The following is a 15392-nucleotide window of genomic DNA, read 5'->3' on the forward strand; positions in this document are numbered from 1 at the left end:
GGAGAAGAGAGGAGAAGAGAGGAGAAGAGAGGAGAGAAGAGGGGAGAGAGAAAGGAGAGAGGAGAGAGGAGAGGAGAGGAGAAAGGAGAGAGAGGAGAAAGGAGAGGATAGGATAGGAGAGAGAAAGGAGAGAGAGGAGAAAGGAGAGAAAGGAGGGAGAAGAGAGAAGGGGGGAGGGGAGGGGAGAGGAGATAGGAAATGAGAGGAGAGTGGGAGAGGGGAGAGAGGAGGAGAGAGAGGGAGGGGGAGGTCCTAGCTGTAAGGCCTACCCAGTAAAGACCTTAACCACGATGACGACTCCCCTCCCCTCTAAGTTAACCTGCAAGGTCTGAATTTTCTCCAGGGGTCTCTGTGTCCAGGAACTCCGGTTGGGGATGAGAGGCAAATAACAGCTTAGGCTGCCCTGCCTTCTCAGTACAGGCTGAAGGAATCCCAAATGGCCTCCCCTGGGCTGCTCTGAGCTTGAACTTGTACATTCTCAGAACAGTGTCAGTGTGGGAGAATGGGGAGGGGTGGCCTGACGCCCCAACTTCTTCTCTGGCTGCCCACAGGTTCCTGTTCCTGAAGATCATGGCTGTCCTCACCGAGCTGCGCAGTATCAATGCCCAGCAGACCCAGCAGCTACTGCGCATCCAGGACACGCACCCCTTTGCCACACCTCTCATGCAGGAGTTATTCAGCAGCACGGACGGCTGAGTGGCTGCCCCTGAGTGGAGATCTCACGGAGCAGCCAGACCCAGATGTTCTGAATTGCCACTTCTAGGGCTATCAGATGGACACACTGATAACAAACAATGCCTCTGTCTGCAGCTGGCTAGCATTTCTCAGGAAAAGGACACAGGAGCTCAGCCTGTGGAACGTGCTGGCCTAGAAATTAGACCATCTCTGTGGTTGGGAATAAACCTTCAAATCCTGCTAAATTCTCAGGTGTTAGGTGAGAAAGGAAGGATCAGGTCAAACCAGGTAACAATGGACACCCATGCACCACACATTCCCAGCCCCAAGCTTCTTCTCAAGCTGCTCGCGTGTTCCAGACTTGAGCTGGTCTTATGACAAGTGTCACTGCTGAATGCCAGCAGCTTGTCATGACCTTGTTCTGGACATTTCAGTCAAGTTCCTGCGCCTGGCCAAACACATTGTTAATCACTAACCATGTGATCAGCTGTGGGGGGCGGGGTTCCAGTACAGACCCAGATGCAGATCCCCACCTCAGAAGACAAAGCTGAAATGTTTGCTAATAGCTTATAAAACCTTCTTAAATAACTCGTGTGGAGCTAAAGAGCATGTGGCACACAGCCCAGGAACTTTGTGTAGGGTCTGGGGTTCTGTGCGTCACTGGAAGCCAAGGAAAGGTTCCCAAATGCCAAGTGTGGAGGAAGGGGGGGGAACTATGGCTGTGGGGACAGGTCTGCACCCCCATCTGACCAGGGTCTGGTTTGCTCCCAGGGCTGTGACTTATGACAAAGTAATAGACAATAAATGTATAATGGCACGATTACCTATGTACACCAAACCCCCACCTGATCCTCACCGGATCCTCAGAGCCAGTGTGTGAAAGTATCTGACTCTTTTTATAATAGTTGGTAGGACTGTTTGTGCCTTTGCACAGGTTACACCTTAATTTCACATGCGTGTTCCATGGTTTAACGTTAGAGGAAGACAAGAGCAGGACAATAAGGGAGTTTTGGGTAGAAACAAAAAACATTTGAAAAAATACTTATTTTTGCATGTGTATGTGTGCGCGCATGTGTGGGCGCTGAGGAGGTCAGAAGAGGACACTGCATCTCCAGTCGTAGTTACAGGTGGTTAAGCCAACTGCCGTGGGTGTTCAGAACTGAACTCTGGTCCTCTGGAAAAGCAGCAAGTGGTCTTAAACAGCCGAGCCATCTCTCCAACCCTATTTTTTGATACCCCTGCCCGCCGGGGAAGAAAATGTGAGAATGAGAAAATAGAAATAAAACAGAGCCAGTTGAGGCTGATGTAAGAGCAGAGCATTCAGAACAGTCCAGACAGTGAGACCCTGTCTCAAAACACAAAACAAAGCTCTCCATTCCCCAAACCAAATGAAATCACACACACACACACTACACACACATACATCACACACCACACACACACACTATATACACACATACACACCACACACCATGTACACATCACACATACTACACCACACACACACACTACACATCACACACACAAACACCACACACATACACCACACACAACACACACTATATACACACATACACACCACACACCATGTACACATCACACATACTACACACCACACCCCACCACACTCTATACACACACATTTACTACTTATTTTAGTGCCATCTTTTACAAATCCAACACCTGCTGGTAGGACATAAAAATGAATTAATCACTTGCTCTTGTGCTTATTACATATAAATATATACATAGAATGTAAACGCAGTAGCTGAAGTTTAAATATGTGATAGTATTTGGTTGCAAAGGAAGCTGAGAGTAACTGAATTCTAACAAGCAGGTAACTACTTAACTCCAGCCATCTTCCAAGCAGAGCAAACTGTAGTGGCATCAGACCAACCAACACAAGTCAAAGAAGCAAGCATATTCCCCATTCCAACCCCAGTCTACCCAGAGAGGCCATGAACTCATTCGTGTTGGGGAGAGAAGATTGAGACCCTTCTTGCCAATTCATTAATATAGTTTTCACTCCATAAAATCTGGAATAAAGGCTTGGTTCTAACTAGAAGTATATTTTTCATTTGGAAGTCTAACTTCCACTTGACTCTATCCATAAACAGTTCCCCCATCTCTGCTTCCTCTGGGACGTTACCTGCATGCCACGCATTTGGAAGCCTGATGGTGGCCAGCTATGGGTTCAGATAAGTAGGGGTAGGATTAAGATGTAGTACAGATTATACCCTCAACCCCGGCTGAGTTTTAAAACCCACGCAGGCAGTGCTCCAAACACTAACTGGCAAGGGCATAGGAATTACAGATGGTAAGCACTTATTCCAAGAGTAGCTAGGACCCCAGGTTGCACAAAAGAGCACACTCAGAATATACATTCTCTGAGCGACCAAGACTGAGTTTGAAAACCCAGAGATCCAACTCTCTGCTCCCCAACATCCTTTTTCCTCTTCACTCCCCAGCCCCCAAGCTTCTGAACAAGTAGAAGCAAGCGTTGGTTTCTAGGTATCTTGGTGGCTGGTGGCAACGCCTCCTTTTTCTGGTTTCCTGCTTGAAAAGGGATGGCTAATTTTCCAAAGTGCCGGGGAAAAGATCTGTGTGAGACACCATATACACCTGGCTCTCCCATCAGTCAAGAGTCACTCAGCAGCCACTGTCCACGTGTCTAAAGTCTTGACGTGACCTTCATGTGAGAGGCCCCAGAAGCGGCCCTTTTCTGGAAAAAAGAAAAGACTTGAACAAACCCATCCCGAACCCCACCATTACCCAGCTCTTCCCAGCTCCAGACAACTTGTTTGCCTCCATAGCAGTTTTCCCCAGGTTGCTTTTGTTTCCATGGCTACAGCCCTCTTAACACCTGAAGGTGCCCAGGAGGACCACTCACCCATCACTCTGCCTTTCCAAACAGCACCCATTCCTGCTGCCCCACAACCCAGCATCACCCTTTGGAAGGATTCAGGCATAAGGAACCTTTCAGGGTTGTGAGGGGCAGTTGGCATAAGACCTCTCCAGAATGGGCAGTGAATCAAACCAGCCCACTGCTAACCCAACCCCTTCTGCCGCTGCAGGAATTACAGGCACGTGGTACCACATCCAGCTTCTAAAAATGTCAATGTAACTAGCTCACTAAATAAAAGACCACGCTTAGTCGAATATAAATTTGTCTTTATTGAAGCAGCAGTCACATGACCTTATATCTAACCTTTAGGCCTGACCATGAGCCAGCCCTAAAAAATGGTGTTTCTGTTTGCACTAAGAGACATAACATGTTAACATACATTATCCAGTATTGGAAATGAGCAGACTCGAACACGTGTTGGTTACATGGGTGGTACAGACCCAATGTCCGTGGTGTTCATGGTTTACAGAGACTCCCAACGACCGTTACTAAGAATATGGAAGTTAAAATAAATACAGCCACACCAAACCATGGACACAGCAACCAAAGACGGCCGCTTATACATGTTTTTACAACTGTCCCTTTCAGGGACTTCTTTCCCCCAAAGCAGTGTCTGCAAAGCTTTCTCTACATTAAGTCCAGGGGTTTCCAAGCCAGAAGCTGCACCTCCTGTCTACACATCAGAGCAAGGTCATTTCAAATGAGAGTCCTGGCTTTTAGAACAAGGGTTCGTGTTTCCCCAGTGAGGGGTGAGATGGCAGTGTGCGACTACATGTTGTAATGGTAAAGTAGGTAGGTGCGGAAAGAGGGGTGGGCACTGAAATAAAGACCACACACTTGGGGATTTTAATTTCATTACCAGGCTAACCTACTTTTTATTTAATGCAAATTACAGTACCAGTTAACTATTTCCAAACCAAGTCACATAGAACCAAATGTATTTACAAGGGAGTGGGGGAAAGGGGGAAAAAAACATTGAGCATACTTTCCACAAAAAAGTTTATATTTAAAATGAAAAAAAAATTCAGTCACAGAGGCATTCAAGTAGTAATGTTACACAGCGTTTGCTTTTCCTTTATATCAAGACAGATTTGCACAAGTGTTTGCAATAGTTTGTATACAACCCACAGTCCTTTATGTATATATATAATAATAATAAATTTTGTTTAGATTTGTTTTTATGATGGAAGCGGTCACGCTAATCGGATGTGTACAGGCCCAAGTGATCCATCGCAACACATTTATAAATGCAAATTTTACAGGCAAGCACATTTCCATAGACCTATCTGTATCTGCCTATAGACAGATATAGTTAAGAAAAGAACTTAAAAATTAACACAAGGAAGTCTACTTTGTCAAGCTAACCCCTTATGTACTGGCTGTCATTTTGCTTGTATTGTGGAGACTGCACAACGGAGCAACGGACTTGAGTAAAATGGCGTAGCCCTGTGAAAAGGATCCAAACCCAAAGGATGGCTTCCGAAGACTCTCAAGGGAGACCTTCACCTGGGATTCTCCTGTGCTTCTAGCTGTTGGTTTTCAGTGGCTTCAGTTTCTACCAGGAGAGACAGGTTTCACCATAAAGGGTGCTTACTTTTCATACAGGGGAGAAACGTGTTCATCTCTGGGATTAGAACAATCAGTAGTGTAAATAGGAACCAGACACAATTTTGATTTAAAACGAAGAAAAAATAGTAACAAAAACCCCAACTCTGGGAGATCTGGCATTGGCCAAACTTTCTTTGGAAGACTCCAAAGTTAAAACCCTTGCGAAGGGAAGAGAAGGTAACAGAAATGCCAGTGTCTTTACATCCACAGGGCTAGAGAGTACAGGAGTCCTCTCAGGACCTCTGCGTTGGTGTGGACAAGATGGCCGTGCAGGCATACTTTGCTCAAACACAAACCTAAGAAGTGGGTCTAAAAAAGAATTAAGGACTTAAAAAGCCTGACAGTATGTCATGGGAGAGAAGGTGCATTCTCCTGCCGTGCGCAATGAGCTCGTGATGCCTCAAAAATAGCAACCTTTGGTTTGGTAGTGATTTTTGTGTTTTTGTTTTTCTTCTTCTATTCAAGACACATGAAGTAGTTGGTGGCAAAACGAATACTTTTTTTCCTTTCAAAAAGGCCATATTCGGCACAGTTAAGAAACTGATTTTTAAAAAAGAAATTAAAATGCTATTTCATCCAGCAAGATGGTAGGAGGGAGGAACGGGCTCAGAGTCCACTCGACAGCCCTCGTCTGCACAGCACCTCTGCAGTAACTACTAACAATGTCACCGGGGCACGCAAGCGCCACCAGGACAGTGATTTATTTTTTAAAAAATAAAACCAATCTTTCTCTCTCGTTTGGGAGGGAAGTAGGTAAGGAGGGAGTGAGCACGGGGGCTCCCAGAATCTGCTTACGATCCACCTTAGGGCTGGGAGAAAAGACGAGCAAAATCCAATCTATCTGACACCCTCCAGCTCTAGGACCCCCCAGCACCCAACCAAGTCCCTGAACAGACAAACGGATGGATGTCACCGTTACCAAGGAGACAGACACACCCAGAACCAAAACAAAGGCGAGGCCAGAATGAAGTGAGATTTCCAACAGGGGTTCCTCTCCCCAGGGGAACTGTGGAGTAGGCAAAGGTGCTGTTCTGTTGTTACTTCAGAGGGAGTGGGGCCACAGGGACACACGGATAAAGGAAATTAAAAAACAAAACAAAACAAGAAACCCAAAAACATGGAAGCGAAGGCACTCCAAACTATATAGATACACTATACATTGCTAGAGTTATTGTTACAATAGTACAGGCCGGTACCTACTGTACAGAGTTAAAACTATATGGCTTTAAAAAGCTCGTCTACATTTTTGTCTGGTTATTAAACAGAATCACTGCCCTGAACAGTAACTTTTTGCTCATTAATAACAGTTCCTGGGTCCACATATTTACATACAAAACAATAAAACTTAAATTTAAAAACATTGAAAGAAAATATAATATACAAGCTTGAATTTGGTGAGGAGCTTTTAATTATTATTTACAAAAAGATATTCAGAGACCTGGATCTCACTTGGATAAGAGTTCTGTGATCCTGCCATGATCCTTGAGAAAGAAAAAATCATGCACCTTAGCCCTCATATATGCACGCACACCAACACACAATCACTCGCGCACACGCGCACACACACACACGCACGCACGCACGCACGCACGCACACACGCACACACGCACGCACACACAGAGAAAAGCACCTGACTTTCCTCTACTCTTCTCTTACCCCGTATCTGGGTGTGGGGAGTATTTGCTAAAACAAGCACTGATTTTTATGGACTCTAGCAAGCACACCAAGTCTGGGGTACTCTGTGTCTGGCTGGGCAGTTTAATCTGAAAGCAGGTTCCCCACTCAGGCCGCAAACCTGCTTGTTCACAGATTCTCTACAAATCCTTTCTGAAAATGGTCTTCTAAGTTGCCCCCTTCAAGGAACTATGCTGTCAAATATTCTAATTTCGGAAGTCTTTCAAACTGTAATTATCTCAGAAGCACTTACAAAAAGCGCCTGCTCATTGATTTCCATATGCTTCCGTTCTTGTCAAGTCTGATCTAACTGGAGGTATGAGAAGCCCCTTTGGTGGCTTGAAGAGATTAGCCAGCCGCACAGCGGCGAGTCCAAGGCAAATGTCTCACCGATGTCTTTCTAGTACCGACTCATTTCCCCAGGCAATACAACTCTCTTGGAGAGTTACACACGTGGTTGAAGAGGCATGACAGGGTGCTAGGGCCTACATAAGGGCTGCCAAGAGACTCCTTTTCCTAAACACCTGGAGGGCAAGACCTCAATGTGACTTAAGGTTAGGTAATGAGGGTAAGAGTCTGTGTCTCATACATAACCAAGGGTTCTACAGCCCTAGTCATCAGTTAACCTTAGCAGGTGTGTGGGGAGGGAGGGAGGGAGGGAGGGAGGGAAGGAGGGAAGGAGGGAAGGAAGGAAGGAAGGAAGGAAGGGAGGGAGGGAGGGAGGGAAGGAGCGGTGGCCATCACTCAAGCGATCTTTATATGTAAAAGATAACTGATTGTGCCTTAAAGATTCATAGGTCAAGTAATGGCCCACAAGCACCAAGGTTCATTTTAGAGTATATAAGGCCCACAAAGATACCAACCTTACAAGTATCAACAAACTAGTTATGAACTCTGTTCCTCACTCAAACAAAATCCTTCAATCCTCCTTGCTCTTCAAGGAATATTGCTTTTTTTCTTCAAAAAAACAAGAGACTTGATTCTTACACCATTCATTGATAAACAAAGAAAACAAAAATAAAACTCTAAATGGTGATGGGGAACATTCTTTTCATGATTCCGTCAGTCAATTTTGATACTGTAGACAAAAAGAGAAGGCAGTATTGAATATATGTATATATAACACATATACACATTGATATAATCAGTTTTCCTATAAAGTCAGCAGATACAAGTGACTTTATTATTTTGATGTGTGGTTTTTTAATAATCCTACCATTTAAAATCATAATGGCCTATCTATCTGACATGCATCAATAAATAAATTTAAAAGCATGATGTTAAAAAAAGCAGAAATTAAATACAGAGTCTAGATTTGAATTTAAAATTCGAGCTATTTGTAAGAATGTGGCAATTCTTGCAAGCTTGGTTTTCAGTTAAAGTAAGGGAAAATAAAGCAGGAGGCTGGTTTGACAGTTCACATTACTTAGCTACGATGTCTTCTTTTCTAAGGGAAACAACTTTAGAACAAGCTGGAAAGTTCATTCACAGTGGTGAGATCTGCCCCTGGCCTGCTGCCTTCCTGTCATTTGCCTTCTGATGCACCCAGAGTTGCTCCCTCAACACCATCTCCAGTCCCACCCTAGGGCACCAGCTCAAAACAAGATATGCAGATGGCCTTTGCTCAGGTGAACCAAGATCCACCTCAGGGTGCAACAGATTCTGCGGCGCCTGCCCTCGGCTTTGGCAGCCTTCCTGAGCCAGCATCTGCAACACTTGCATTGGTCAAGAGCAAAACAAACCTTAAGTAATCGTCTCGGGTCTTCCCTTAGAGCTTCAGAGTTTAGTGACCTCCCTGGGCTACCAACAATGCACCTTTATTCTTGTCTGTCACACCTGACATCAGCATGCCAAAGGCAAGTCTTCAAATACCCAAGGAGAAGCATACATTTCACAAGTGACAGGAAGTCCCTGCGGAGTAATGCCTGCCGAGCTCCCAACCAATTTCAAGCTGTGCACTGTATCGGTCTTACGCCAGACTTTAAAAGAAAACAAATTCAGAAAGTAAACCAGCACAGAACAGGTCTTCTGCGGCGGTGGGCCATGAGGCAGGAGTCTGGTTACGGTATACAATAGCGGATTCTGATTTTAAAAAGAAAGGAAAGGAAGAGATTGTCGAGGGAGAGACTGTGTGTTTAGTGCTCTGCCCCTCCCCTTCCAACCCTCCCCACCTCTTGGATCTCCTGAAAAGTGAGAATACAATGAATCTGGTTTGTATTTATAGATATTTTACAAGGTTAAATAAGAACAACAATAAAAAAATTGAACACTAAAATGAACAGGGGTTTTTTGTTTTTGTTTTTGTTTTCCTCTTTTTAATTTTCTTTCCAAACGTGACCAGTGTTGCTGAGTGGCACTCAAGTAAGTGCTGGTCTTCCCTGCGCAGCTGGCTACTTGGGGCTGTTCAGGTAGAGTTGGAGGCTGATGCAGAAGCGGCGTTATTGGTCTGTCCACGGTCTCCAGCATTAGTATCTGCAAATCCAAAGTCCCGAGAGAGCGTGAGCAATGTTATAACACTGCAAAGAACACACGTACACCGCTTCACCCACACAGTGCTGAGGCCTTCCGGAGCTGCATCTCCTATGTGGGTCCAGCACCCAGCACTAGGACTTCCTTTCTGCTAGGAGCTAAGTGAAGTGCCTGCGTGCGTGCTTGCGTTTGTGCGTGCGTGTGTGCGTGCGTGCGTGTGTACATTTAATGTATCACAGACTCAGGAATTCAGGTTGCTTCTGTCAAGACTTTTGCTATAGCTGGGCCCAGCAGTACTCAGCTCACTGAAAACAAGTGACACTAAGTAAAGATCCAGAGTCATGCTCCAAGGGCCACTTGCTAAGGTGAAGACGCAGCAGACACCAAAGACACATAGTCACCTTACCATTTAAGGGTAAGCTGTTTCGTTTATCACCTCCACAACCACTCTACGTTCTACTTCCTTATGAAAAAGGAAGCAGGGCCATGCTGCCAGGGTGCGGAAGCGTCTAACTCACGAGTACATGGCATATGGACCAGGACCTTTCTCCAAAGCCAGCAGGCAGCCGTTCTCAGCACAGAAGAGCTGGCTAGGTCTCAGGCTTCAACCATGACTCCCTCAGCCATGCCCTACTAAAAGGAAGTTTTTCTGTTCACAGTCACCTGAATTTGGTGTACTCCTAACAACAAGAATTCCTGGCTAGATGACAGCCCTTCAGGCCTTTCTTCATGTTTATGATTCAGGCATAGGCTGCATTAAAAACATTTCAGAAGAAGGTTGGAAAACCAGTTACTTCAGAACTGTAATGTTCCTCACAAAAGCATCCCCTCGTGCATTTCCTGGTTCCACACAATTGTCACCAAATGCATGGTCATGACCAAACGACACCCACTTTCAGCAGAAGATGCCAGGAGGAACTGCTGTTCTATCTTAAAGCCCAGGACTGACAGGTACCCACCACATCCACATTTAACCAGCACTGCTGAACGATAAAATCTGCTGGATATTCATGTTCCTCAGATTTAAAATCTAACGGTCTCATTATTTTACTCAGCATTGTATCAAAATCATTTGATAAGGAGACTTTAACAGGTACTCATGATTACCTGCTGTGTTGGCTGGCCATCCTTGCCCACACAGTGAGAGAGACCTGGTTCCACACACAAGCAAATCCTTTATATGCAAAATTACAGCTCTTAGTTTGTATTAAAGCATAAAACAACCAAGCAAACAAAAGAAGATATGGCTAGAGGCTGAATGTGGCGTAGGAGCTGCTGTGCAGAGGGTGCTTGGAGGACACCCGCTCATCTTTACTACGTTGAGACAGAGCAGTCAAACACCCGTGTGGGATGGACAGAGGCAAAAGTACTCTGGAAACAACTGCAGAGCTGACACTGCCCCAGGTCAGCCATCTTTAGAAACACGCCCACTGTTCCGCTTCTCAAGAGCCTACAGACATCCTGCCTCCAATCCCAGAACAGAGTTGAGAGGGATGGACAGACGCCATCAAACAACCTGCCCTGGGAAGAGGAAGGCAGGCCTAAGCTCATCCTAATACACTGTAGCACCTCCCAAGATAACAGTGGTGATTCAGGCCTCTGGGTACCCATGCTCACTGCAAAGATTATGGTGTGTGATTTCTAAGGACATAAAAGATGGCTTCCACCGTATTCTCTCTGGATCACTTGGTGTAAGAGAAGACAGCTGATATGATGAAAGCCCTGAGATAAATAAGAAGTCCACAGGAGGAGTGGCTAGACCTGTCAAAGCATGTTAACTACATGGACGACCCAGCCCTAACCCCAGGCAAGCCATGAGATAACTGTATCCCTCGGGAACACCTCCCCTTATTAAATTGTTTTCCTCATACAATAGATCCTGATAGTGGTTGCCTATCCCTCTACTAATCCCAGTTCCTTCCCACGTCCCCTCCCATCAGATCCACGCCTTTCTGTCTCGTAGAAAACAGTCTCCTAAGGGATAATAATAAAATAAATAATAAGGTAAAATACAGTTTAATACATCAGAATAGGACAAAACAAACAGAAGGAAAGAACCCAAGAAATAGCATGCAAACCAGAAACAGACACAGAGACTCACTCATTCGCATACTCAGGAATACCACGCCAACACTAAACTGGAAGCCATGATGTATATGCACATCTTAGCCACCTCATTCAAACTCTCATATAGCCAGATGGCTTCTAGATTCCTAACCTACAGACGAAATGCCAGAGAACATCCATCCTGTTACAAGTTGCTAAAATTCAGGATGGCAACTCAAAGCGGTAAGAACGAACACATTTGTATGTTGAACTTAAATGCCACGAAGCGCTTACACTCAGAGGCCTGGGAAAGCATCACTGACCAAGTACCATCTAAGGTACTGGAGTGTCTCTAACTGTGCAGGGCTGTCTTCATTAGGGTAAACAAAATTACTTCAGAAAAACAACTGCTGGGGGGTGGGGATTTAGCTTAGTGGTAGAGCGCTTGCCTAGCAAGCGCAAGGCCCTGGGTTCAGTCCCCAGCTCCCCCCCCCCCAAAAAAAGAAAAAAAACCCAAAAAAACAAAAAAAAAAAACAACTGCTTCTTCCTTGTTTTCTGAGAAGGGTTTGTATTTGTAGTTCCAGGGCTTCTGTGCTAGATTCTACTATAAGAATTATTATAAGAATTAAAAATATGGCCGGAGAGATGGCTCAGTGGTTAAGAGCAATGAGTGCTCTTCCGGAAGCCCTGAGTTCAATTCCCAGTAACTACATGGTGGCTCACAGCCATCTGTAATGGGATCTGGTGCCCTCTTCTGGTGTGTCTGAAGACAGCGACAGTGTAACCACATAAGATAAATCTTAAAAAAAAAAAAAAAAAAAAAAGAACTAAAATACTTTTGTGACTGTTTTGTTTCCATGTGTTTTCTAAGGTATGTGGGGTGGGGTGTGCACGTATAACTGTGGAAGTTTGAGGTTTATGTGGGGAATCTTCTTGGGTTGTTCTTTCACCTTATTCTCTGAGACAGGATCTCTCAGTCAAACTCACCTATCTCAAAAGTCTCCCTAGCCAGCTTGCTCTGAGGCTCCGTCTCCTTCTTTCGGGTATGACAGGTAGGAGGCACAGCCACAGGACACTTACATGGTTCATGGACTTAATCTCTGGCAATTCCTGCTTGCCTGGGTGGGAAGCACTAACCACTAAGCCACCTGCCCAGCCTCTGGTGATTTCTTAAACGTTTGCCTTTACTTCTTGAGATTGCCTCATTCTCAGCCTAAGTTGGCATAAAATTATGCAGTACAGGCTGGTCTTGAGCTTTTGGTGAGCCTCCTGCCTCAGCTCCCCAAATGCTGTATTACAAGTCTGTGCCACCACACCAGCTTGCAAAACTTTGAACATAAAGGTCCATATCTGGCAAACAGACATACAGACATTTTCTGGGAATAGTAGGAGTGTGTGTGTGTGTGTGTGTGTGTGTGTGTGTGTGTGTGTGTGAACGCGCACGCGCACGTGAACGCTGCCCTAGCCCTAGATTCTCAGAAATGTGGAAGTCACTAGATTCTGGAGTCACGGATTAATGACAACTGTCTCAACACTGGAGACTTCCTCAGTCAAGCTTTTCAGGCCACAGACTTAACAGTCACCATCTTGAGTTCTCCTTTCTCCTTCACTCCTCATTTGTACAGCAATTCCTATGCATTCTGGGGCCCAGTGTGATTACCAAGAGTGCACTGGGAGGCAGTGAAGGGCCACATTTTAACCTGCGGCCACAGGGTCTTAGACAGGCACAGCATGTGGGACGCACTGGCTTGGAGGAGATGGTTCTGCCACCATGAAATCAGGATTTCCAAAGTGTGTCTAGAAGAGAGACCGGCTCTAACCCACAGGAATCCACACTACGGTCTAGCTGCGACCCAGAAATGTTCTATTTATACTGACCAACGAAGCCAAAGTGACTACGAGCTACATGTGGCTATTTAGGCTGTAAATTAAAAACAACATTTAGTGCTTATTTGTTCTAAACACTTTCCGAGTTTTCCAAAAACTACGGTTATTAATTTCTACAAGTGACATATTAGTAAGGGAATATTTTGGGTAGTCGAATTAACCTGTGTAAATGTGTGTTGTGTGCACTTGAGAACTCGTGTGCATTTCATTTCCCACGTTTCTGTTATTTTGCTCTGTAACTCCAGTCCACAGCCAGTGTGCTTGTACTTACTAGGTTAGTAAGAAATCTCATGACATGTCAGGTCCCATACAAAAAATACTGGCATCCAGAAATATATTATTTATACTGCAGAAGTAATTTAGTCAACCTACTCAGTAGAAAAGGCCCTAATGTAAAGCGATGTCTTTTGTTATAAGTCACAGGGATAAACAGAGCTACCACCAGTGGAATCCAAGTGCATCCTAAACTCACCCTGACTAAATCCATCTACACCAGCAAGCTCAAAGCTCCACCTGCACAGCCAGTTTTTGCGTCTCTCTCATAACACCTACTGTGATTTTCACAATAGGTGAAATATATAGTATATTTAATATAAATATAATGTAATATGTAATAAGGGAGAGGAAACCCTCCTTAGCAGCACATCTTCAATTCTTTCCATGCTATTCCTAGAAAGAGACTTGGCACAGAAACCAAGGAAGGCATCAGTCACTGCGAAAATGTAAGCAGAACTCAGACGCCTGTGGTCTAGCCCACCCACCAGGGCCCACGGACAGCCTGTCAGTGAGAGCTCCCGTATCTGATCTGCTGAGACCAGAGACACTGCAGAGGCAAGCACATTCTAAGGAAGGGGCTTGACTGTTCAGGGTAGAATATGGGGTTATAGGAAATGTTTTCTTTTTTAAGTTAAAAAAAATCTAATTAAGGAAATAATGAACGAAAAATAAATAAAAGCACGTAAGTTCAGGCAAGGAAGTGAAATCTGAAGAACACTTAAGAAACATCCACGGTGAGCTATAAAACATTCACTAGGTGAATCCTTTAGGAGGCAGTGGAAACCTCCAGGTAATCTTGACTTAATAGGACAGGACACGCTTTGTACGCACATAAGTCACAATTTTCTAGAGGCAGCACCTACCACTCACTGCTTTTGTAAAAGTAACTAAGTTAATTTTCCTTTTTTAAAAAAAGGCATTTGTGTATGCATAATTTGTATGTGTGCAGGAAAATGTGCATGCTGTGTATGGGCATGCTCAGGAACTGCGTGATTGTGTGTCAGCCTCGGAAATGCATCCTACTACTTTAAAATACTTTGTCATACATACATACATACATACATACATACATACATACATACATACATGCATGCATGCATACACCCGTGCCATGGAAAACCTGGGGTGGTGGTGGTAGTGGATTTAGTTTGGTCCTTTTACCACATAGATCCCAGGTATCAACAAGTGTCCTTACCTACCAACATGGGACAGGATCTCTCACTGGCCTGGAGCTCACCTATCAGGCTAGAATGGAGAACCAGCAGTCCCCCAGGACCCTGTCTCTGCCTTCTTACTGCTAGATTATAAGCAAGTACACCACACTTGGCATCGAAAGCATTTTGGGGATTGAAGTAGGGTCTTATGCTTGCAAGGCAAGCACTTTACAAACTGAGCCAGGGTTTTTTTTTTTTTTTTTTTTTTTTTTTCTTTTTTTCGGAGCTGGGGATCGAACCCAGGGCCTTGTGCTTGCTAGGCAAGCATTCTGCCGCTGAGCTAAATCCCCAACCCCTGAGCCAGGGTTTTAAACCACTCAAGAAGGCCAAACTCCTGGTCCTTGTCAGACCTGTGTGACTGGGGAAACGGCATGCATCGCCATACCAACCTGGCAGGTTTCACTGCAGTGATTCAGACAAGTTTATGAAGTAAACCTAACCCAACATACAGTGCACACAGACTGGCTGGTGTGAGTCTCTTAAACTGCAATAGTTTAAAATAGAAATCTAGGTCCCGAGAAGAGCTACACTCATTTGGCCACATTGGTAACATATATAAACATGTGCACAGTGAACCTTCCCCACCCCTACTCTTCTGGGAAATTAAAAAAAGTACTTTCACTACAATGGGGAGTA

General features: G+C 44.8%; 2 protein-coding genes across 9 annotated transcripts in view; one reads left to right on the top strand and one right to left on the bottom strand.

Moving 5' to 3' along the window:
* The window catches only part of Nr1i2 (nuclear receptor subfamily 1, group I, member 2), a 38286-nt gene extending 36788 nt beyond the window's left edge, over nucleotides 1-1498 (top strand). For 4 of the 5 annotated variants that reach the window (XM_087577040.1, XM_087577042.1, XM_087577041.1 and 1 more), the window contains one exon: nucleotides 552-1498. In XM_087577040.1, the coding sequence (XP_087433166.1) occupies nucleotides 552-696 (145 nt within the window). In that variant the 3' untranslated portion in view covers nucleotides 697-1498. The remainder of the gene's footprint in view (nucleotides 1-551) is intronic. The other variant, NM_052980.2, reaches the window with a different exon arrangement.
* Nucleotides 1499-3829: 2331 nt separating this feature from the next.
* Gsk3b (glycogen synthase kinase 3 beta) overlaps nucleotides 3830-15392 on the bottom strand; it is a 149630-nt gene continuing 138067 nt past the window's right edge. For 3 of the 4 annotated variants that reach the window (XM_087577036.1, XM_087577034.1, XM_087577035.1), the window contains one exon: nucleotides 3830-9335. Coding sequence is in view for 2 of the 4 variants with exons in the window: in XM_087577034.1 (XP_087433160.1) it covers nucleotides 9268-9335 (68 nt within the window). In the remaining 2 variants the exon portion in view is untranslated. 4 annotated transcript variants of the gene reach the window in all.

Source organism: Rattus norvegicus, chromosome 11, assembly GCF_021556685.1.
Source record: "Rattus norvegicus strain SHRSP/BbbUtx chromosome 11, alternate assembly SHRSP_T2T, whole genome shotgun sequence".
NCBI lineage: Eukaryota > Metazoa > Chordata > Mammalia > Rodentia > Muridae > Rattus > Rattus norvegicus.